At 44.0% G+C, this 24379-nt stretch overlaps 1 protein-coding gene across 1 annotated transcript; it reads right to left on the reverse strand.

Moving 5' to 3' along the window:
- Positions 1-3540: 3540 nt before the first annotated feature.
- LOC135548147 (keratin, type I cytoskeletal 18-like) lies at positions 3541-22070 on the reverse strand. The gene is made up of 11 exons (XM_064977454.1): positions 22002-22070; positions 20693-20963; positions 20198-20323; positions 19625-19707; positions 19057-19213; positions 10517-10684; positions 8853-8978; positions 7205-7327; positions 7006-7100; positions 6493-6518; positions 3541-4331 (listed from the first exon to the last, which is right to left on the reverse strand). Exons 2-11 carry the CDS (start codon positions 20954-20956, stop codon positions 4204-4206), a joined length of 1296 nt encoding a protein of 431 aa, XP_064833526.1. The 5' UTR covers positions 20957-20963; positions 22002-22070; the 3' UTR covers positions 3541-4203.
- Between the last annotated feature and the right edge of the window lie 2309 nt (positions 22071-24379).

The raw sequence follows: 24379 nt of genomic DNA on the forward strand, positions 1-24379 counted from the left end.
GTCACATGACAAGAAACATTCCAGGATAGGATAGTATTACTAGACCAATTAATAGAAGGGTTATGGCGCACTAGCCAGGGATGACCCAAAACAACAGGTGTAAAAGGTGAACGAAAAATTAAAAAAGAAATGGTTTCGCTATGATTACCAGAGACAGTGAGGGTTAAAGGCAGCGTCTCACGCTGAATCTTGGGGAGAGAACTACCATCTAAAGCGAACAAGGCCGTTGGCTCCCCTAACTGTCTGAGAGGAATGTCATGTTCCCGAGCCCAGGTCTCGTCCATAAAACAGCCCTCCGCCCCAGAGTCTATCAAGGCACTGCAGGAAGCAGATGAACCGGGCCAGCGGAGATGGACCGGAAAGGTAGTGCGTGATCCAGAAGGAGAGGCCTGAGTAGTTGCGCTCACCAGTAGCCCTCCTCTTACTGATGAGCTCTGGCTTTTACTGGACATGAGGTGACAAAATGACCAGCGGAGCCGCAGTAGAGACAGAGGCGATTGGTGATTCTCCGTTCCTTCTCCTTGGCCGAGATGCGGATACCCCCAGCTGCATAGGCTCAGCATCCGAGCCGGCGGGGGAGGGTGGCAGTGATGCGGCAGGTGGCAGTGATGTGGAGAGGGGAGCAACGGAGAACGCGAACTCCTTTCCACGTGCTCGGCGACGAAGATCAAACCGTCGCTCTATGCGAATAGCGAGAGCTATTAAGGAGTCCAGACTGGAAGGAACCTCCCTGGAGAGGATCTCATCCTTAACCTCGACGAGGAGACCCTCCAGAAAACGAGCGAGCAAAGCCGGCTCGTTCCAGTCACTAGAGGCAGCGAGAGTGCGAAACTCAATAGAATAATCCGTTATGGATCGATTCCCCTGACATAGGGAAGACAGGGCCCTGGAAGCCTCCTCCCCAAAAACAGAACGGTCAAAAACCCGTATCATCTCCTCCTTAAAGTCCTGAAACTGGTTAATACACTCAGCCCTCGCCTCCCAGATTGCCGTGCCCCACTCACGCGCCCGTCCGGTGAGGAGAGAAATGACGTAGGCGATGCGGGCTGCGCTCCTGGAGTAAGTGTTGGGCTGGAGAGAGAACACCACATCACACTGAGTGAGGAATGAGCGGCACTCAGTGGGCTCCCTGAGTAACAGGGCGGGTTGTTGATCCTGGGCTCCGGAGATTCGGAAACCCTGGAAGTGGGCGGTGGATCGAGGTGGAGTTGGTGAACCTGTCTTGTGAGGTCGGAGACTTGGACGGCCAGGGTCTCAACGGCATGTCGAGCAGCAGACAATTCCTCCTCGTGTCTGCCTAGCATCGCTCCCTGGATCTCGACGGCGGAGTGAAAAGGGTCCGGAGCCGCTGGGTCCATTCTTGGTCTGATTCTTCTGTTATGTACTTGAGTGAAGACCCAAAAGCGGTTTTAACAGAAAACAGAGTTCTTTAATGAAAAACAGGAATGGCATAAATCCTCTTCCAACGTTGACAATGGAACAAAAAGAACGTAGTATAGTGCAGGATGCACCTGCCAGGCAGACTCCGACAGGATAGGACAAGGTGGAAGCAAACGAGACGACAGCTTGCTTCTGGCATCAAAAAACACAAACAAGAATCAGACACTGAAAGTAGCAGGAACAGAGAGAGAAATAGAGACCTAATCAGAGGGGGAAGAGAGAACAGGTGTGAAAGAGTGAAAGAGCTAGTTAGGAGATGTAGAACAGCTGAAGAATGAGAGACAGAGAAGGTAACCTAAAAAGACCAGCAGAGAGAGACAGAGTGAAGAGAAAGGACAGGAACAGACATAACAAGACATGACAATACATAACTATACATGACTACACAAGACCATACATAACTATACCTATCTATCATAACTATACATGACTATACATAACTATACACGACTATACATAACTATACATGACTATACATGAGTATACTCTATACACCCAAACAGACCCACACAGTCCCACATAGACCCACACAGACCTGGACAGACCAACACAGACACAAAAAGACCGACACAAACATGGACAGACCCACATAGACCCACAGACCCACATAGATCCGGACAGACCCACACAGACCCACACAACCCACACAGACCTGGACAGACCACAGAGACCCACAGAGAACCGGACAGACCCACACAGACCTGGACAGACCCACAGAGAGCCACAGAGACCCGGACAGACCCACACAGACCCGGACAGACCCACACAGACCTGGACAGACCCACAGAGACCGGGACAGACCCACACAGACCCACACAGACCTGGACAGACCCACACAGACCGGGATAGACCCACAAAGACCCACAAAGACCCACACAGACCCTCACAGACCCGGACAGACCCACACATACTTTCCAACAGCCCTATCCTATCGCATATTTAGACACATTTTTTTTGCTTTCACAGATGATCTTCCCATAAATAACTGACGCCAAGGTGACAGGACAATGGTTTCTGCAGGTAATGATTATGTAATTACATCTGTGTAGCTCAGCAACACACTGCTTTACATTCACAACAATGCATTTCAGCAACACAGTTTTTGGACCTGCATTTGATGGAGGTCGTGAACTTGTCATTGTAAAAGCTGTTTGTCTGTTGAAGTCAGTCAGTCAGTCAGTCAGTAAAACATATTATTTAGACGGCTCCTCACAGCCCAAAACCAGAAATACCACCCTATATACTTAATGAAACAGCTAATGGTTTTTCCAACGCAAAGATTAACAGAGACATCAAATCGATGACTTCATTGTTCAGAGATTGCATGGCAGTCTGCCTTTAAACATCTGTGCACACAAATTGCTGTGCAGGGACCTCTAAGTCCAAGCAGCATTTAATAAATGTCTCTGATTACAAGGTAAAGTATTCTGGTGAAAGATTGGATGGCATTTGCATTATTTGACTTCAATGTTAAAGTTGATTAAAGGCCATAAGTACAATAAGGACATCAAATCAAATCGAATAGTCTTACTAACCTTTCATCATTACAAAGTGTGATTAGCTAAGTGCTATGATGGATGAATAGGACTGGAGCATTAATCAGAGCTGTCTAACCCTGCAGTGTTGTATGCATGCCTACCTACTGCACAAAGCAGTCATCACACGCACATGAACAGGCACAGTTATCTACACTGACGTGTCATTGTGCTCGTCAGGCTACGTAGTACACAGGGTAGTTTCATGGTTTTACATAGAATGTGTTTTGAGTATGTGTAGAATTCATAGAATGTGTTTTCAGTATGTGTAGAATTCATAGAATGTGTTTTGAGTATGTGTAGAATTCATAGAATGAGTATGTTTTGAGTATGTGTAGAATTCATAGAATGTGTTTTGAGTATGATTTGTATGTTTTGAGTATGTGTAGAATTCATAGAATGTTTTGAGTATGATTTGAGTATGTTTTGAGTATGTGTGGAATGTGTTGGATGTAATAGTCTTACATTGTAGATTGTGGTTGATAGTTATTGAACATATAAGAAGTATTTTGGACACTCCATGATGATGAAACAAAATAAAAGAGAAAATAATACCAACTTTGACTAAAAGACAAACCTTTATTTCAGACATTACAGAAGGTTATAGACACAGACACAAAAGCATGTTGAAAGCCCAGCCCAAAAAAATACAGTTCAGTTGAAAGAGATTTACTGTCTATTGCTTGTTACCTAAATATAGAAATAAATAGTTTAAAGCACAAAGCAAAACCTTTTATTAAACAACAGCCATGTTAGTCATGTGACAACTGAGGGACAGATGCCATATGATACATCTCATTGACTTTCAGTACATCTCATATTATTGTATTATTATATTATTGTATGCATACTATATACTGTATAGCTCATAGTGTCCCCAAACACATCCACGAGGGTGTGAAAGGAACAGGGAAGACTAACAGTCTGATGGGAATGAAACAGACATCCATGTTAGTGGAGGCTCCTTAGGGTCAGTGGGTAAGGCTGGCCCTTGACCACGATGTGTGCGAAGAAACGTTCAAATCAAATGTTATTTGTCACACAGGTGTAGAGCTTACTGTGAAATGCTTACTTACAAGCCCTTAACCAACAATGCAGTTTTAAGAAAATGTAGTTAAGAAAATGTTTACTAAATAAAGTAAAAATTCATTTAAACAAGAACACAATAAAATAACATTAACGAGGCTATATGAAGATGATGATGATGATGATGATGATGAGGCCCTTCTCACTTCTTCTTCTTCTTCACCTCCTCCTGTATCTGCTCCACCTCGCTGGACTCATCCACCACCTTGCCGTTGATCATAGTCTGAGTCACCACCTTCACTATCTTCCTGGTCCGCACATCCGGCTCCTCTGCAGGGAAACGAGAGGAAGAGGTTGAGGAAGAGGATGAGGAAGAGGATGTCACAGTATTGCTGTAACCCAACAGGCTCTGATTTGTAACACGACCTATAAACTTGCCAACTTGTTGATGATATATCTACTGCTTATGAATGAGTTAAGTATAGCTTATGAATGAGTTAAGTATAGCTTATGAATGTGTTAAGTATAGCTTATGAATGAGTTAAGTATAAACTATGCCAACTTGTTGATGATATATCTACTGCTTATGAATGTGTTAAGTATAGCTTGTGAATGAGTTAAGTATAGCTTATGAATGTGTTAAGTATAGCTTATGAATGAGTTAAGTATAGCTTATGAATGAGTTAAGTATAGCTTATGAATGAGTTAAGTATAGCTTATGAATGAGTTAAGTATAGCTTGTGAATGAGTTAAGTATAGCTTATGAATGAGTTAAGTATAGCTTATGAATGAGTTAAATATAGCTTATGAATGAGTTAAGTATAGCTTGTGTTATGTATAGTTTATGAATGTGTTAAGTATAGCGTATGAATGAGTTAAGTATAGCTTATGAATGTGTTATGTATAGTTTATGAATGTGTTAAGTATAGCGTATGAATGAGTTAAGTATAGCTTATGAATGTGCTAAGAATTCCTTTTGTAAGTACACCCCAAATAAAGTGCTACCAAATTGATGCAGTGAGTAGTCACAAGCCTACAGTAACACTCCGTTACAACATTGAGACTTGTGGTATTATTTTCACCTAATGCAGTTGCTAGGGACAGCGCTGTTTTGGGTGTTTGCTTTGTTTGCAGGCTTATGAAACTGCCATTAGTCTGTGGCCACGGCCCCTTGATTTGATGCCAGGGTGGCGGAAGCAGCACAGAATCAAGTTGTACATTTGATTCTGACATAAGGCAACACCGCTGACCCTATTTTAAACCTGCAGTGTAAATAGGTGTTGGGCAGTTGGCTTTGTCAGCGAGCCAATGGCCCGGAGTACCTCCACTTTACTCTATAAGTCACCGACAGTACCTACACAAGCAAGCCTAGGGTCGTTTCCCCGTGTAACTGCTTGGTGTAGGGTAAAGTTGCCCCTAGATTCTGATCTTGGGTCAGTTTTGCAGGTGCCCGATTAGGATTGGGAGAGGGGAAGCTGATCCTAAATCTGTACCTAGGGGAAACTTCCCCCGGGAGCGTAACCCCCCTGGACCTTGAGCCTGGTGAACATTCAGACCAATGAAATGCTCACTGAAGGTGAGAGTGAATGTGAGGGTGAGTTGGAGAAGGGAGGAGGGACGAGAGAAGGGAGGATGGACGAGAAAAGGGAGGAGGGACGAGAGAAGGGAGGAGGGACGAGAGAAGGGAGGAGGGACGAGAGAAGGGAGGAGGGAAGATACGAAAGAAAGAAAGGGAAACAAACGATGGATGGGTGACCAGGATGGGTGATCAGGATGGGTGATCAGGATGGGTGACCAGGATGGGTGATCAGGATGGGTGACCAGGATGGGTGATGAGGATGGGTGACCAGGATGGGTGATCAGGATGGGTGATCAGGGTGGGTGACCAGGATGGGTGAAGGATGGGTGACCAGGATGGGTGATCAGGATGGGTGACCAGGATGGGTGATCAGGATGGATGATGGGTGACCAGGATGGGTGATCAGGATGGGTGATCAGGATGGGTGACCAGGATGGGTGATCAGGATGGGTGACCAGGATGGGTGATCAGGATGGGTGACCAGGATGGGTGACCAGGATAAGTCCATGCAGTCCCTTTGAGAGGCTGAGGTGAATTGAGGTCTCTCTGTGTGAGAATGAAATGACCTATTCATGAATGAATGGGGACTCTTTTCAAACGCCATGGATGGAATTACCTAATGTCACACTGATTCCTTTATCAGCTTTCTCCATCCAAGTGTATGGTCACATCCACAATCATTTTAATAGTTTATTTTATTTTTTATTGAACCTTTATTTAACGAGGCAAGTCAGTTACGAACAAATTCTTATTTACAATGACGGCCTACCCAGGCCAAACCTGGAGGACGCTGGGCCAATTGTGCGCCAATCAATCAATGTTTTGCTGATCACCCATTGTTGATGTTTGCTTAGGTTAGCCTCTGTCAATGAGGATGTGAGAGTGATGTCAAGTTAAAGAACTGTTACTCACGTTTTGGTGATGGTACTTCTTTAATCCTGCATCAATAATGGAAAAAGAATGTGCTCAATGACTTCAACTGATACATGGAAATTGTCACTGGCAGAAGATGAATGTGCTAAGAATTCCTCTTCTGTTGAATTCTGTTGAATTCATTATCTGTTTGATTCAACTCAACTGAGAGCAGAACTTTCCAGGATATACAGTACTAAGCACCCCTTATTTACATCTGACCACAGCATTATATGTAACAAAGATAGAGGAAGAGTAGCGTTTCCAATGACATCATCAATGAATTAGTAGACAATTAGCAGGCAATGCCTACTCATAATTGGTTAAAATCACACGATGCACACGGATGATGTCCCTGGAAACACTTACCTTCCTCAATTTTTTTTTCTACAAAACATAGAAACGTGCAATTTTCACATATGTTAATGTTGGGGTGGTGCTGGAGATGATGAATATGAAGTTGAAAATGTCCCTTTAAAAGTTCACATAAAGACGATCATCCTCGTGACTCACGTCTCCTCTCCCTCCAGCAGTCTCCTGTAGGTGGCGATCTCTATCTCTAAGTTCTGCTTGATGCGGAGCAGCTGTTCATAGTCCGTCTTGTTGCGCTGCAATAAAATACAACACAACTTTATTAGTCTATTTGTTACTGTAAACAACGGGGATATGAATACAGGTCCACCTCCTTAGCCGCTGGGCTACCAGTGAGTACCTGCATGTCCAGACGCAGCTGAGACAGGTCCTCCTCCAGCTGGGACAGCATGGTCTGCAGACGCTCCATCTCCAGGCTGTACTTCTGACCTGTCTCCCCCAGGTTACCCTTCAGAGCTGACACCTGGGGTGGAGAGGGTGGGTCCGATAAAGAAATCACATCAAATCAAATGTCATCTGTCACACGCGCCAAATACAACAGGTGTAGACCTTACTGTGAAATGCTTACTTACAAGCCCTTAACCAACAGGTGTAGACCTTACAGTGAAATGCTGACTGACAAGCCCTTAACCAACAGGTGTAGACCTTACAGTGAAATGCTGACTGACAAGCCCTTAACCAACAGGTGTAGACCTTACAGTGAAATGCTGACTGACAAGCCCTTAACCAACAGGTGTAGACCTTACAGTGAAATGCTGACTTACAAGCCCTTAACCAACAGGTAGACCTTACTGTGAAATGCTGACTTACAAGCCCTTAACCAACAGGTGTAGACCTTACTGTGAAATGCTTACTTACAAGCCCTTAACCAACAGGTGTAGACCTTACTGTGAAATGCTGACTTACAAGCCCTTAACCAACAGGTGTAGACCTTACTGTGAAATGCTGACTTACAAGCCCTTAACCAACAGGTGTAGACCTTACTGTGAAATGCTGACTTACAAGCCCTTAACCAACAGGTGTAGACCTTACAGTGAAATGCTGACTTACAAGCCCTTAACCAACAGGTAGACCTTACAGTGAAATGCTTACTTACAAGCCCTTAACCAACAGGTGTAGACCTTACAGTGAAATTCTTACTTACAAGCCCTTAACCAACAGGTAGACCTTACAGTGAAATGCTTACTTACAAGCCCTTAACCAACAGGTGTAGACCTTACTGTGAAATGCTGACTTACAAGCCCTTAACCAACAATGCAGATTTAAGAAAATACAAAAAAAGTAAGAGATAAGAATAACAAATGATTAAAGAGCAGCAATAAATAACAATAGCGGGGCTATATACAGGGAGTACCGGTATTGAGGTAATATGTACATGTAGGTAGAGTTATTAAAGTGACTATGCATAAATAATAACAGAGAGTAGCAGCAGTGTTCCAGGGGGGGAGGGGCAATGCAAAGAAACTGAGGACGAGACAAAAATGCATGCACACATGAATACGCGCAGATTAAATGTATACCCGATACACCTTCTCATCAAATATACAGTGATGTACACACGCAGATTAAGTGTATACCCGATACACCTTCTCATCAAATATACAGTGATGTACACACGCAGATTAAGTGTATACCCGATACACCTTCTCATCAAATATACAGTGTGTGATTACAGAAAGGAAGAGAATCTGTGTATACAGGTCAGGGGATGGGTGTCGTTATAACACTGATCCCTACACTCTTAGAAACAAGGTGCTCTCTAGAACCTGCTAGAAGAACCATTTAAAGAACCCTAGAACCAAAAAGGGTTCTCCTAAAGGAGTGTATCTGACCCAACATCAAGGAAGGTGAGAGATATTTACAGTCAACAAGGATAACATGGGTGGGGAAAAGAGCAAGGATCCCATTGATACTGTAGTTGTGCTGGTTGTCCAGCTGTAGATCCCCAGTACAACACAACGCCCAGTTGACAGGTTCCTAGTTCCTACCTGTTTGTGCAGACTCTCCAGCTCCACCTCCAGGTTCTGTAGGAAGCGTTGTCTCTCCACCAACTCACTCTGAGCCCCCCTGAGAGCCTCGTTAGACTCCTTTACCTCGTTCTGCACCATCTCCAGCTGTAACACACCACACACACGTTCCTAAATGCACCGCACCTCCAGGTTACTGAGAACAGTAACACACACGTTCCTGAACACACCTCACCCCCAGGTTACTGAAAACAGTAACACAAACGTTCCTGGACACACCTCACCCCCAGGTTACTGAGAACAGTAACACACACGTTCCTCCTGGACAGTAACACCGTTCCTGGACCCCTGGTTACTGAGAGAACAGTTCCTAACCCCCTGGTTACTGAGAACAGTAACACAAACGTTCCTGGACACACCTCACCCCCTGGTTACTGAGAACACTACAGTAAGTTACTAGATACCACACCTGGGTTCACCTGGATATGATAACTATGATACGCCTGAATCGTAACTTGAGATACACATGCAATGCCAACGGGAGATTTGCATGAACATTTGAGTCACACGCACTTATCTCATTTTACAAATCAACCCTGAGAGACTAAACTCTAGTGTCTAGTTTCTGTCATTGTGATGCACCCAGCCAGCCAGTCCCCACTGACCTTCTTGAGGTCCCCATCCAGCCAGTTCCCCACTGACCTTCTTGAGGTCCCCATCCAGCCAGTCCCCACTGCCCTTCTTGAGGTCCCCATCCAGCCAGTCCCCCACTAACCTTCTTGAGGTCCCCATCCAGCCAGTCCCCACTGACCTTCTTGAGGTCCCCATCCAGCCAGTCCCCACTGCCCTTCTTGAGGTCCCCATCCAGCCAGTCCCCACTGACCTTCTTGAGGTCCCCATCCAGCCAGTCCCCACTGACCTTCTTGAGGTCCCCATCCAGCCAGTCCCCACTGACCTTCTTGAGGTCCCCATCCAGCCAGTCCCCACTGACCTTCTTGAGGTCCCCATCCAGCCAGTCCCCCACTGACCTTCTTGAGGTCCCCATCCAGCCAGTTCCCCACTGACCTTCTTGAGGTCCCCATCCAGCCAGTTCCCCACTGACCTTCTTGAGGTCCCCATCCAGCCAGTCCCCACTGACCTTCTTGAGGTCCCCATCCAGCCAGTCCCCACTGACCTTCTTGAGGTCCCCATCCAGCCAGTCCCCACTGACCTTCTTGAGGTCTCCATCCAGCCAGTCCACACTGACCTTCTTGAGGTCCCCATCCAGCCAGTCCCCACTGACCTTCTTGAGGTCCCCATCCAGCCAGTCCCCACTGATCTTCTTGAGGTCCCCATCCAGCCAGTCCCCACTGACCTTCCTGAGGTCCTAATCCAGCCAGTCCCCACTGACCTTCTTGAGGTCCCCATCCAGCCAGTTCCCACTAACCTTCTTGAGGTCCCCATCCAGCCAGTCCCACACTGACCTTCTTTAGGTCCCCATCCAGCCAGTTCCCCACTGACATTCTTTAGGTCCCCATCCAGCCAGTTCCCCACTGACCTTCTTTAGGTCCCCATCCAGCCAGTTCCCCACTGACCTTCTTTAGGTCCCCATCCAGCCAGTTCCCCACTGACCTTCTTTAGGTCCCCATCCAGCCAGTTCCCCACTGACCTTCTTGAGGTCCCCATCCAGCCAGTTCCCCACTAACCTTCTTGAGGTACCACTGCTCAGCCTGGTCCTTGTTCTTCTTGATGATGCCCTCGTACTGAGTTCTGAGCTCTGACATTACTGTGCCCAGTTCAGGTCCACCACGTCCCGAGTCCATCTCCACGTTCACAGTCTGAGCAGCAATATGGCCCTTCATAGACTCCACCTCCTGCAGAGAGACAATTCATACATAAATCAATCAATCAATAACTAGGAATTAAATAAAATGTACTTTTATATCGCTCCTTTCTGTTCCTTTTAAAACATCTGAGATAATTGTATTTTTTACATTGAGCTCGACATTAAAATACTCAGTGCGGATGGAGCAGCTTGCTACGGAGCAGGCAAACAATTTCATCTGTATGGGAAAGTCATTAAGAGCAAATTGTCTTTTGCTGTAACAGAATGGTTTAATCATAATGAAAGCCAAACCCTTACACTGTGCTGCCAGTCACTGTGGACAGACAAGTGTAGGACATGAGATGCGACTGAGATTTTGCAGGTGGGGAAACAGTGAGAAAGGGTGGAGGAGGAGGCTTGCCTTGAAGCTCTGGGCATCTTATTATGGTCTGCATAATCTGAATTAGGACCACAGAATTATACCTACGAGGAGCAGAGTCTATGGAGGAACTTTGAATGTCTTTGAACATCCGAGAGTTGTCTTAATGTTGGACAAAGCTAACGTTAGCTAGCTAACAAGCTTGTTTGTGCAGAGCAGCACTAGAATTAAAAGCACATCTTACCTTTTTGTGGTTAATAATTCCAAAGGGAAATGTGATGACTGAGGTATCCTCAACTAGCATTGAAAAAGTTAATCCATTCTGATTGAAAATCTCTCTCCCTAATTCCTGAATCACGCTTGTAACATCATCAGTAGACTACAGTAACCTATGTAACATCATCAGTAGACTACAGTAACCTATGTAACATCATCAGTAGACTACAGTAATCTATGTAACATCATCAGTAGACTACAGTAACCTATGTAACATCATCAGTAGACTACAGTAATCTATGTAACATCATCAGTAGACTACAGTAATCTATGTAACATCATCAGTAGACTACAGTAATCTATGTAACATCAGTAGACTACAGTAACCTATGTAACATCATCAGTAGGCTACAGTAACCTATGTAACATCATCAGTAGGCTACAGTAACCTATGTAACATCATCAGTAGACTACAGTAACCTATGTAACATCATCAGTAGGCTACAGTAACCTATGTAACATCATCAGTAGACTACAGTAACCTATGTAACATCATCAGTAGACTACAGTAATCTATGTAACATCATCAGTAGACTACAGTAACCTATCTAACATCATCAGTAGACTACAGTAACCTATGTAACGTAGTCAGTAGACTACAGTAATCTATGTAACATCATCAGTAGACTACAGTAATCTATGTAACATCATCCGTAGACTACAGTAATCTATGTGACATCATCAGTAGACTACAGTAATCTATGTAACATCATCAGTAGACTACAGTAACCTATGTAACATCATCAGTAGACTACAGTAATCTATGTAACATCATCAGTAGACTACAGTAACCTATCTAACATCATCAGTAGACTACAGTAACCTATGTAACGTAGTCAGTAGACTACAGTAATCTATGTAACATCATCAGTAGACTACAGTAATCTATGTAACATCATCCGTAGACTACAGTAATCTATGTGACATCATCAGTAGACTACAGTAATCTATGTAACATCATCCGTAGACTACAGTAACCTATGTAACATCATCAGTAGACTACAGTAATCTATGTAACATCATCAGTAGACTACAGTAATCTATGTAACATCATCAGTAGACTACAGTAACCTATGTAACATCATCAGTAGACTACAGTAATCTATGTAACATCATCAGTAGACTACAGTAATCTATGTAACATCATCAGTAGACTACAGTAACCTATGTAACATCATCAGTAGACTACAGTAACCTATGTAACATCATCAGTAGACTACAGTAACCTATGTAACATCATCAGTAGACTACAGTAACCTATGTAACATCATCAGTAGACTACAGTAATTAATCTATGTAACATCATCAGTAGACTACAGTAACCTATGTAACATCATCAGTAGACTACAGTAACCTATGTAACATCATCAGTAGACTACAGTAACCTATGTAACATCATCAGTAGACTACAGTAACCTATGTAACATCATCAGTAGACTACAGTAACCTATGTAACATCATCAGTAGACTACAGTAATCTATGTGACATCATCAGTAGACTACAGTAATCTATGTAACATCATCAGTAGACTACAGTAACCTATGTAACATCATCAGTAGACTACAGTAACCTATGTAACATCATCAGTAGACTACAGTAATCTATGTAACATCATCAGTAGACTACAGTAACCTATGTAACATCATCAGTAGACTACAGTAACCTATGTAACATCATCAGTAGACTACAGTAACCTATGTAACATCATCAGTAGACTACAGTAACCTATGTAACATCATCAGTAGACTACAGTAACCTATGTAACATCATCAGTAGACTACAGTAACCTATGTAACATCATCAGTAGACTACAGTAACCTATGTAACATCATCAGTAGACTACAGTAACCTATGTAACATCATCAGTAGACTACAGTAACCTATGTAACATCATCAGTAGACTACAGTAACCTATGTAACATCATCAGTAGACTACAGTAACCTATGTAACATCATCAGTAGACTACAGTAACCTATGTAACATCATCAGTAGACTACAGTAACCTATGTAACATCATCAGTAGACTACAGTAATCTATGTAACATCATCAGTAGACTACAGTAACCTATGTAACATCATCAGTAGACTACAGTAACCTATGTAACATCATCAGTAGACTACAGTAACCTATGTAACATCATCAGTAGACTACAGTAACCTATGTAACATCATCAGTAGACTACAGTAACCTATGTAACATCATCAGTAGACTACAGTAACCTATGTAACATCATCAGTAGACTACAGTAACCTATGTAACATCATCAGTAGACTACAGTAACCTATGTAACATCATCAGTAGACTACAGTAATCTATGTAACATCATCAGTAGACTACAGTAACCTATGTAACATCATCAGTAGACTACAGTAACCTATGTAACATCATCAGTAGACTACAGTAACCTATGTAACATCATCAGTAGACTACAGTAATCTATGTAACATCATCAGTAGACTACAGTAATCTATGTAACATCATCAGTAGACTACAGTAACCTATGTAACATCATCAGTAGACTACAGTAATCTATGTAACATCATCAGTAGACTACAGTAACCTATGTAACATCATCAGTAGACTACAGTAATCTATGTAACATCATCAGTAGACTACAGTAACCTATGTAACATCATCAGTAGACTACAGTAACCTATGTAACATCATCAGTAGACTACAGTAATCTATGTAACATCATCAGTAGACTACAGTAACCTATGTAACATCATCAGTAGACTACAGTAACCTATGTAACATCATCAGTAGACTACAGTAATCTATGTAACATCATCAGTAGACTACAGTAACCTATGTAACATCATCAGTAGACTACAGTAACCTATGTAACATCATCAGTAGACTACAGTAACCTATGTAACATCATCAGTAGACTACAGTAACCTATGTAACATCATCAGTAGACTACAGTAATCTATGCTTCAGGAGGAGAGGGCTTTGCATATAGGCGCTTTGTTGAGTTTAATTGTGGGACTAGAAAAAAATGCCGGAACTTAAAATAACGTTATTAACCAGTTCCCATGCTTTTAAAATAACGGTTCTGTTTCAGAACAATGTAGATAACCTTCGTTCCCTGTTCTGATTCTGTTCCTTTAATAATTTTGATATTTGACTGTTTTATGTTCTGTTCCCTGAACTGGTTCGAACCCCTGCAAAGTACCTGACAGGAACCTGGCCTCGACCCCCAGACTTAAATAATGAGTCTGTGATTGACTTTGTGTTTCAGTGTATTTCTAACATGTTTTTCCCCCTATGTTAGTTTTTCTATGCTTTCATGAATATTCTGTGTTTGTGTATTAGTCCTCCAAGAGAGCGTGTGCTGTAATACATTAAAAACCGGGTGGTTTGAGCCCTGAATGCCGATTAGCTAACATCCGTGGTATATCAGACATTATAAACTGGGTGGATCGCACCCTGAAAGCTGATTGCCTGAAAGCCATACTATATCAGACATTCTACACCCACTGTGACAGAGAGAAGGTCAGTGAATTCTACACCCCACTGTGACAGAGAGAAGGTCAGTGAATTCTACACCCCACTGTGACAGAGAGAAGGTCAGTGAATTCTACACCCCACTGTGACAGAGAGAAGGTCAGTGAATTCTACACCCCACTGTGACAGAGAGAAGGTCAGTGAATTCTACACCCCACTGTGACAGAGAAGGTCAGTGAATTCTACACCCCACTGTGACAGAGAGAAGGTCAGTGAATTCTACACCCCACTGTGACAGAGAGAAGGTCAGTGAATTCTACACCCCACTGTGACAGAGAGAAGGTCAGTGAATTCTACACCCCACTGTGACAGAGAGAAGGTCCGTGAATTCTACACCCCACTGTGACAGAGAGAAGGTCAGTGAATTCTACACCCCACTGTGACAGAGAGAAGGTCAGTGAATTCTACACACCACTGTGACAGAGAGAAGGTCAGTGAATTCTACACACCACTGTGACAGAGAGAAGGTCAGTGAATTCTACACACCACTGTGACAGAGAGAAGGTCAGTGAATTCTACACCCCACTGTGACAGAGAGAAGGTCAGTGAATTCTACACCCCACTGTGACAGAGAGGTCAGTGAATTCTACACACCACTGTGACAGAGGTCAGTGAATTCTACACACCACTGTGACAGAGAGAAGGTCAGTGAATTCTACACACCACTGTGACAGAGAGAAGGTCAGTGAATTCTACACCCCACTGTGACAGAGAGAAGGTCAGTGAATTCTACACCCCACTGTGACAGAGAGGTCAGTGAATTCTACACACCACTGTGACAGAGAGAAGGTCAGTGAATTCTACACCCCACTGTGACAGAGAGGTCAGTGAATTCTACACACCACTGTGACAGAGAGGTCAGTGAATTCTACACACCACTGTGACAGAGAGATCAGTGAATTCTACACACCACTGTGACCGAGAGAGGTCAGTGAATTCTACACACCACTGTGACAGAGAGGTCAGTGAATTCTACACACCACTGTGACAGAGAGGTCAATAAATTCTACACCCCACTGTGACAGAGAGGTCAGTGAATTCTACACCCCACTGTGACAGAGAGGTCAGTGAATTCTACACACCACTGTGACAGAGAGGTCAGTGAATTCTACACCCCACTGTGACAGAGAGGTCAGTGAATTCTACACACCACTGTGACAGAGAGGTCAGTGAATTCTGCACCCCACTGTGACAGAGAGGTCAGTGAATTCTACACCCCACTGTGACAGAGAGGTCAGTGAATTCTACACACCACTGTGACAGAGAGGTCAGTGAATTCTGCACCCCACTGTGACAGAGAGGTCAGTGAATTCTACACACCACTGTGACAGAGAGGTCAGTGAATTCTACACACCACTGTGACAGAGAGGTCAGTGAATTCTACACCCCACTGTGACAGAGAGGTCAGTGAATTCTACACACCACTGTGACAGAGAGGTCAGTAAATTCTACACCCCACTGTGACAGAGAGGTCAGTAAATTCTACACCCCACTGTGACAGAGAGGTCAGTTAATTCTACACACCACTGTGACAAAGAGGTCAGTGAATTCTACAGACCACTGTGACAGAGATACCCTCTTCATTATTAACATCCTCTCCATGAATACTTGATGAAGGTGAGCTCATGTCACTGTTCCCTCTCACTGTTCCCTCTCACTGTTGTCTCTCACTGTTCCCTCTCACAGGGACAGGGGGATACCTAGTCAGTTGTACAACTGAATGCATTCAACTGAAATGTGTTATCCGCATTTAATCCAACCCCTCTGAATCAGAGAGGTGCAGTTTGTTGCCTTAATCTACACACCATCGGTGACGGAGAACAGTGGGTTAACACACCATTGTGACAGGGGTCAGTGAATTCTTTCACACCACTGTGACAGAGAGAGGTCAGTGAATTCTACACACCACTCTCCAGAGAGGTCAGTGAATTCTACACTCCCACTCCCTGACTCCCTCTCCCTCAGTGAATTCTACACACCACTGTGACAGAGGGTTCCTCTCCCTCTCCACTGTGACAGAGAGAGGTCAGTGAATTCTACACACCACTGTGACAGAGAGGTCAGTGAATTCTACTCCCACTGTGACAGAGAGGTCAGTGAATTCTACACTCTCCCACTGTGACAGAGAGGTCAGTCCCTTCTACACACCACTGTGACCGAGAGAGGTCAGTGAATTCTACACACCACTGTGACAGAGAGGTCCCTGAATTCTACACACCACTGTGACAGAGAGGTCAGTGAATTCTACACACCACTGTGACAGAGAGGTCAATAAATTCTCCCTCACCCCACTGTGACAGAGAGGTCAGTGAATTCTACACCCCACTGTGACAGAGAGGTCAGTGAATTCTACACACCACTGTGACAGAGAGGTCAGTGAATTCTCCCACCCCACTGTGACAGAGAGGTCAGTGAATTCTACACACCACTGTGACAGAGAGGTCAGTCTCTTCTCTCTCCACACCCCACTGTGACAGAGAGGTCAGTGAATTCTACACCCCACTGTGACAGAGAGGTCAGTGAATTCTACACACCACTGTGACAGAGAGGTCAGTGAATTCTGCACCCCACTGTGACAGAGAGGTCAGTGAATTCTACACACCACTGTGACAGAGAGGTCAGTGAATTCTACACACCACTGTGACAGAGAGGTCAGTGAATTCTACACCCCACTGTGACAGAGAGGTCAGTGAATTCTACACACCACTGTGACAGAGAGGTCAGTAAATTCTACACCCCACTGTGACAGAGAGGTCAGTAAATTCTACACCCCACTGTGACAGAGAGGTCAGTTAATTCTACACACCACTGTGACAAAGAGGTCAGTGAATTCTACAGACCACTGTGACAGAGATACCCTCTTCATTATTAACATCCTCTCCATGAATACTTGATGAAGGTCTCCCCTCTCCCTCTCTCCCTCCCTCTCCATGTCACTGTTCCCCTCTCCCACTGTTCCCTCTCACTGTCCCTGTCTCTCACTGTTGTCTCTCACAGGGACAGGGGGATACCTAGTCAGTTGTACAACTGAATGCATTCAACTGAAATGTGTTATCCCATTTAATCCTCCCCTCTGAATCAGAGAGGTGCAGTTTGTTGCCTTAATCTACATCCACGCCATCGGTGCCCGGAGAACAGTGGGTTAACTGCCTTGCTCAAGGGCCTCTCACTCCCCTCTCCCTCTCTCCCCTCTCTCTCCCTCTCTCTCTCTCTCTCTCCCTCTCCCTCTCTCCTCTCCCTCTCCCTCTCCCTCTCTCTCTCTCTCTCTCTCTCTCTCTCCCTCTCCCTCTCCCTCTCCCTCTCTGTGGAATACACATCTTAATAGACTCAGCATATGGCACCACTGCATTGGCACCACAACCAGCTTTATAGACACACCGAGCACATCTAGGGCCAGTTATCGACAACACACAAACACACACACATACACACACCATAGGAAAATAGGAATGGATGAGCCAAGCACCCACACACACAGAGACAGGCACACACACGCACACGGACGCAGGCACGTGCACACACACACCAGAAGAAACTTACAATCACATCATTCTACCCCGTGCCACATACAAGTAGTACAAGGTGACTTATCCCTTCACACAGGTCTGTAGTGTTCCTATTCAGAGCAGAGCAACCAGTGAACCAATGCTGTTTTGAGAGGGGTCTCTGTAGACTTGAGTAAAAAAAGCTAAGACCTGAGTTACTCAGGCTTTGAGTTACTTAAGACAAAGAGGCCTCCGGTGCTGGGTTTCAGAGTCTGAGCCGGTTCCTACTCCAAGCTTCCAAGGGGATGTAGAGTGAAACCACCACTGGGACAGAAATGAACAGAGCACCAGTCTCTTCCCCTTTCACACCACTTACGTGATTCAGTGCTCTGTCATTCAGTTCAGACCATTCGGTCAATGGCCAGTAAGAAGAGGAAAAGTGACAGAGGACATCCTTGTCTTACTCCAGTCAGAGATATCTCCCCATTCTAGGAGACCATGGGAAAAATCTGTGGTTCAGTTATAACCTGGCTATAACTAGGGACCCATAGTTTTTCCTGGCTTCATAATGAAGTGAGGAAAAACTCCTGGCCCCTCTATCCCAGAGGTCAAAACGGGTTAAAATGACATCTTGATGACATCGTTTCCACTAGTTTTGTCTGTCGGGATACCATCATCCTTAATAAAGAAAGTCGACCTCTCTCCAATTTCTGACTGATATGCTTTAGGATGGATAAAGTCCTGATCTACGGAGCTACCTCCTCTCACCTCCTCATGGTTCTTCTTCAGGAAGTAGATCTCTTCCTTCAGGCTGTCTAGGTCTCCTTTCAGGGACCCAATGATCTGATCATGGTCCACCTTGGCCTTCTTCAGGGCCAAACAGTCCCTCTCCACAGACTGGGACATGCACAACTCTGTCTCCCACCTGGAGGAGGAGGAGGAGGAGGAGGAGGAGGAGGAGGAGGAGGAGGAGGAGGAGGAGGAGGAGGAGGTGGAGGAGGAAGAGATTGAGAAGTGAGATATTCTGAAGGGAGAGATTGTGAGAGCTTTGGTGACTAATGTTTCTAAAGTATTCAATACAGATAGTAAAATCAACATTACACTTGAAAGAAGGGGTGGGGTGGGGTGAGGGAGGGAGGAGGGGAAGGATTAACTGACACAAACACAGACTAAAACACACACAAGCACACAGTTGCACTATGCAGACAAATATTTGTCTACTTAGTGCAGCGTTGGTGTGGAGCCTGAACATACATCTGCAAACCATGTTTGAAGATCTTTCACTTCAAAACTGAACTGGACTGATGTTCAAAAGCAAACACAGAGAACCACTCACTTGATCCTGAAGTCGTCAGCTGCCAGTTTAGCATTGTCAATCTCCAGCATGAGGCGAGCATTCTCCAGTGTCTTCTTCCTCACCTGAGGAAAGACAGGGATCAGGGTAAGCGTTACCTCTCACATATCTACCACGTACTAGTACAATTTTACAGTTGAAGGTTTCCATCATCTCTAATGTATCTTAAACTGACACTTTCACTGTCACCTAACCCTCACTTACTGAAACACTGACTCCATATACATCCTGGGATATTGGGTAGCGCATGAAACTGCACCCGTTTAAAATGGCCTTATGCTCATCTTTTGATGGTGGGGCAGTCTAGCGCAGGTTAAGTAAAAGGGTCTATTTCTGCTAATGTTAAACTCCTATTAAAGAGAGTCACTGTGTTAACACTTGTATGGTAAACGTGTGCGTGTACGGCCACACGTGTGTACTGAGCGTGACTATGTTCACAATGTGAAAGTCCACATCCTGACTCAGACATGGACACAGTGTCCTCATTGTACAGTGAGAAAAGAGCATTGGTTAAGAGAGAGGGCTCATGGGAACGTAGGGACGCTGGGAACCCACCTCCTGTTCCACCTGGTGGGCCTGGGCCATCATGGTTTCGAAGTCGTGACCTTTAGGGAGGCGCTCAATCATTATCTGCTTGATCCTCAGCTCCAGGTCTGCGTTGGACGTCTCCAGGGAGCGCACCTAAGAACAAGACTTATTATCCATTATCTTGCAAAGTGCTTGCTCAAGGGTACAACGACAGGATGGCACTCGGGATCAGAAGAGGACGGGCTCATTGTGATGGCTGGAATGGAATCCATGGAATGAGGTCAAACATGTGGTTTCCATGTGTCTGATGTGTCTGATGACGTTCCATTAATGACATTACAGAAATTACAATGAGCTCTTCCTCCTAAGCTCCTCCCACCAGCCTCCTCTGTTCAGGATAGCTGCTAGCTCACTCTACACTAGGTTTCCAGTCAGATCTAGGATTTGAACCAGCGAACCAGCGAGCCTCCGGTTGCTGAACCACTTCTCTAACCTCTACCCCCTAGGCTACCTTCCACCCACCTTGTCCAGGTAAGTGGCCAGGCGGTTGTTGAGGCCCTGCATGGCCTCCTTCTCGTTGGTGTGGTTGCCCAGCTGCCCATTGAGGTTCAGGGTGACTGGAACTCTGTTCAGGTCATGGCTGATGGAGGCGGAGCGGGTCAGGGGGCTGGTGGCGAAGGACACGGCAGCTCTGGAGCGGGCACGGCCGCTGTCTCTCAGAGACAGGCTTGAGAAAGAGGGCTGACGGCCCACAGAGAAGTTCCGCACTGAGAAACTGGACGACATGACGGCTCTGTGTGGGAGATGACAAAGAGGAAGAAGACCTGATGAAAATGTGAGGGTCGGAACGCTGTTGTAATAAACACACTTGTGTCGACTACACATAACTAATGTGGCCTCAAGGGACATGTCTCTAGTCTAGTGATGCTTTAGCTCAGTTTCATATGGAAATACTCAATTATTTGAGGACAAAATTGATCAAGGTCATTACACCATTGATTGTTGCAGTATGCAAATAATTATTAAAGGCACGTAAATCTTAGGCTAGTATAACAGGTCTGTCAACATACCGAATGTGCATGATTTTGATCAGACTGAGACAATATATTCATGGGCTAAAAAGTAAAAAGAACACAGCCTAGGATAGGATAAGTAATCCTTCTCACCACCCCCCCCTTAAATGATTTAGATGCACTATTGTAAAGTGGCTGTTCCACTGGATGTCAGAAGGTGAATTCACCAATTTGTAAGTCGCTCTGGATAAGAGCGTCTGCTAAATGACTTAAATGTAATGTAATGTAAATGGGCCATTTAGCATGAGTCCACCACTGCTGTCTATTCAAACTAAGAATCAGCCAGTGACAAACCTCAATGGATTACTATTTTTATAACTACTACACTGTCTTTATGACTACTACACTGTCTTTATGACTACTACACTGTCTTTATGACTACTACACTGTCTTTATGACTACCAGACTGTCTTTATGACTACCAGACTGTCTGTACGGCTACTAGACAGTTTGTATGACTACCAGACTGTCTGTACGGCTACTAGACAGTTTGTATGACTACCAGACTGTCTGTACGGCTACTAGACAGTTTGTATAAGTACTACACTGTCTTTATGACTACTAGACAGTTTTTATGACTACTAGACTGTCTTTATGGCTACTTAGTTGTCAATGTTTTTGTCATTATACATTTACTGTTTTCAAAACTAAATTTCATTATAGTTATTCAGACAAACTTGATTATCTTTTTTTAGTTTTTTTATCTTCGATTCATGTAAGATAAGACTAAATAGAAATAGTGAAATGAAACCACTGACCTGGATTCTGTTTTCTTCAGTGAGAAAGAGAAAGAGGGAGAGAGGGATCCTGGAGAATGCTGAGTATACTGTGAGACTAATGCTACAGGTGCATTTATATAGAGGTGAGAAATGGGGAGGGGCCACATCTAAAAGTGGGTGTAGCCTCTGAAGCTTCTGTAAGACATTGGAGTTGTTCTCTCCTGCAGGTAGCTAGAAGTCACCTGAACTTCATTCAGAGTAAAATCAAATATTTTAAAAGAAGGAAAGAGAATTGGTCTAATCAAACAACAGAAGGCTATGTCAATAGATTTATACTGTATGTGTGGCTATGTCGAAACAAAATAGTTCTACTGTATGTGTGGCTATGTCAATACTAAATAGTTCTACTGTATGTGTGGCTATGTCAATACTAAATAGTTCTACTGTATGTGTGGCTATGTCAAAACAAAATAGTTCTACTGTATGTGTGGCTATGTCAATACTAAATAGTTCTACTGTATGTGTGGCTATGTCAATACTAAATAGTTCTACTGTACGTGTGGCTATGTCAATACTAAATAGTTCTACTGTATGTGTGGCTATGTCAATACTAAATAGTTCTACTGTATGTGTGGCTATGTCAAAACAAAATAGTTCTACTGTACGTGTGGCTATGTCAATACTAAATAGTTCTACTGTATGTGTGGCTATGTCAATACTAAATAGTTATACTGTATGTGTGGCTATGTCAATACTAAATAGTTCTACTGTATGTGTGGCTATGTCAATACTAAATAGTTCTACTGTATGTGTGGCTATGTCAATACTAAATAGTTCTACTGTATGTGTGGCTATGTCAATACTAAATAGTTCCACTGTATGTGTGGCTATGTCAAAACTAAATAGTTCTACTGTATGTGTGGCTATGTCAATACTAAATAGTTCCACTGTATGTGTGGCTATGTCAAAACTAAATATTTCTACTGTATGTGTGGCTATGTCAATACTAAATAGTTCCACTGTATGTGTGGCTATGTCAATGCTAAATAGTTCTACTGTATGTGTGGCTATGTCAATACTAAATAGTTCTACTGTATGTGTGGCTATGTCAATACTAAATAGTTCTACTGTACGTGTGGCTTTGTCAATACTAAATAGTTCTACTGTATGTGTGGCTATGTCAATGCTAAATAGTTCTATCACTTCTGAAGAGTTTAGGTGATTGGCTATATCGATTCTAATGAGAGGGCTATAGAAGGGCTTAACGGTTTACTCTAAGGAGTTTAGGAGGTATGTGGCTGTAGTTTAAGACCCTTGAGGCTACAGAGAGATGACCGATGAAAACCTGCTCCAGAGGACCTCAGACTCAGGATCTCAGACTGGGGCGAAGGTTCACCTTCCAACAGGACAATGACCCTAAGCACACAGCCAAGACAACGCAGGAATGGTTTCGGGACAAGTCTCTGAATGTCTTTGAGTGGCCCAGCCAGAGCCCAGACTTGAACCCGATCGAACATCTCTTGAGAGATCTTAAAATAGCTGTGCAGCGATGCTCCCTATCCAAGCTGTCAGAGCTTGAGAGAATCTGCAAAGAAGAATGGGAGAAACTCCCTAAATTCAGGTGTGCCAGGCTTGTAGCGTCATACCCAAGAAGACTCGAGGCTGTAATCGCTGCCAAAGGTGCTTCAACAAATTACTGAGTAAAGGGTCTGGATAAAAACATTTTTTTTTATAAATTTACCAAAAATGATAAAAACCTGTTTTTGCTTTTTCATTATGGGGTATTTATTGTGTGTAGATTGATGAGGGGAAAACATCTATTTTACACATTTTAGAATAAGGCTGTAACATAACAAAATGTGGAAAAAGTCAAGGGGTCTGAGGCAGTGCTAAAAATTGTAACACAACAACGTTTGAGAGAGCAAGCGAGAGAAGAGAGAGAGAGAGAGAGAGAGAAAAAGAGAGAGAGAGAGAAAAAGAGAGAGAGAAAGAGAGAGAGAGAGAAAGAGAGAGAGAGAGAGAGAGAGAGAAAGAGAGAGAGAGAAAGAGAGAGAGAGAGAGAGAGAGAGAGAGAGAGAGAGAGAGAGAGAGAGAGAGAGAGAGAGAGAGAGAGAGAGAGAGAGAGAGAGAGAGAGAGAGAGAGAGAGAGAAAGAGAGACACGAGAGAGAGAGAGAGAGAGAGAGAGAGAGAGAGAGAGAGAGAGAGAGAGAGAGAAGAGAGAGAGAGAGAGAGAGAGAGACACTGTGGATTTCCTGTTCTTGCTATAAGTCTGTCTTACTCTTGTAAACTGTGTGTCCCCCCCACCCCCCCCAATCTCTCTGTGACATTAATCAGGTTGATCACAGCCAACACACCTGCTCTAAAGTAAGGTCCATCCCAACTTGATGACTTCCTGACTTCCTGCCGCCATAACCAC

This window comes from Oncorhynchus masou, chromosome 11 (genome assembly GCF_036934945.1).
Source record: "Oncorhynchus masou masou isolate Uvic2021 chromosome 11, UVic_Omas_1.1, whole genome shotgun sequence".
Classification (NCBI taxonomy): Eukaryota; Metazoa; Chordata; class Actinopteri; order Salmoniformes; family Salmonidae; genus Oncorhynchus; species Oncorhynchus masou.

Coding starts and splice junctions, on each gene's coding strand:
- LOC135548147 (XM_064977454.1), bottom strand. CDS start 20,956: ATGTCGTCCAGTTTCTCAGTGCGGAACTTCTCTGTGGGCCGTCAGCCC. Junction 10,685..19,056: donor TGAAGAAGAACCATGAGGAG/GTGAGAGGAGGT, acceptor GTCTCTCTGCAG/GAGGTGGAGTCTATGAAGGG. Junction 8,979..10,516: donor AGCAGTGGTACCTCAAGAAG/GTTAGTGGGGAA, acceptor GGTGTGTTACAG/CTGGAGATGGTGCAGAACGA.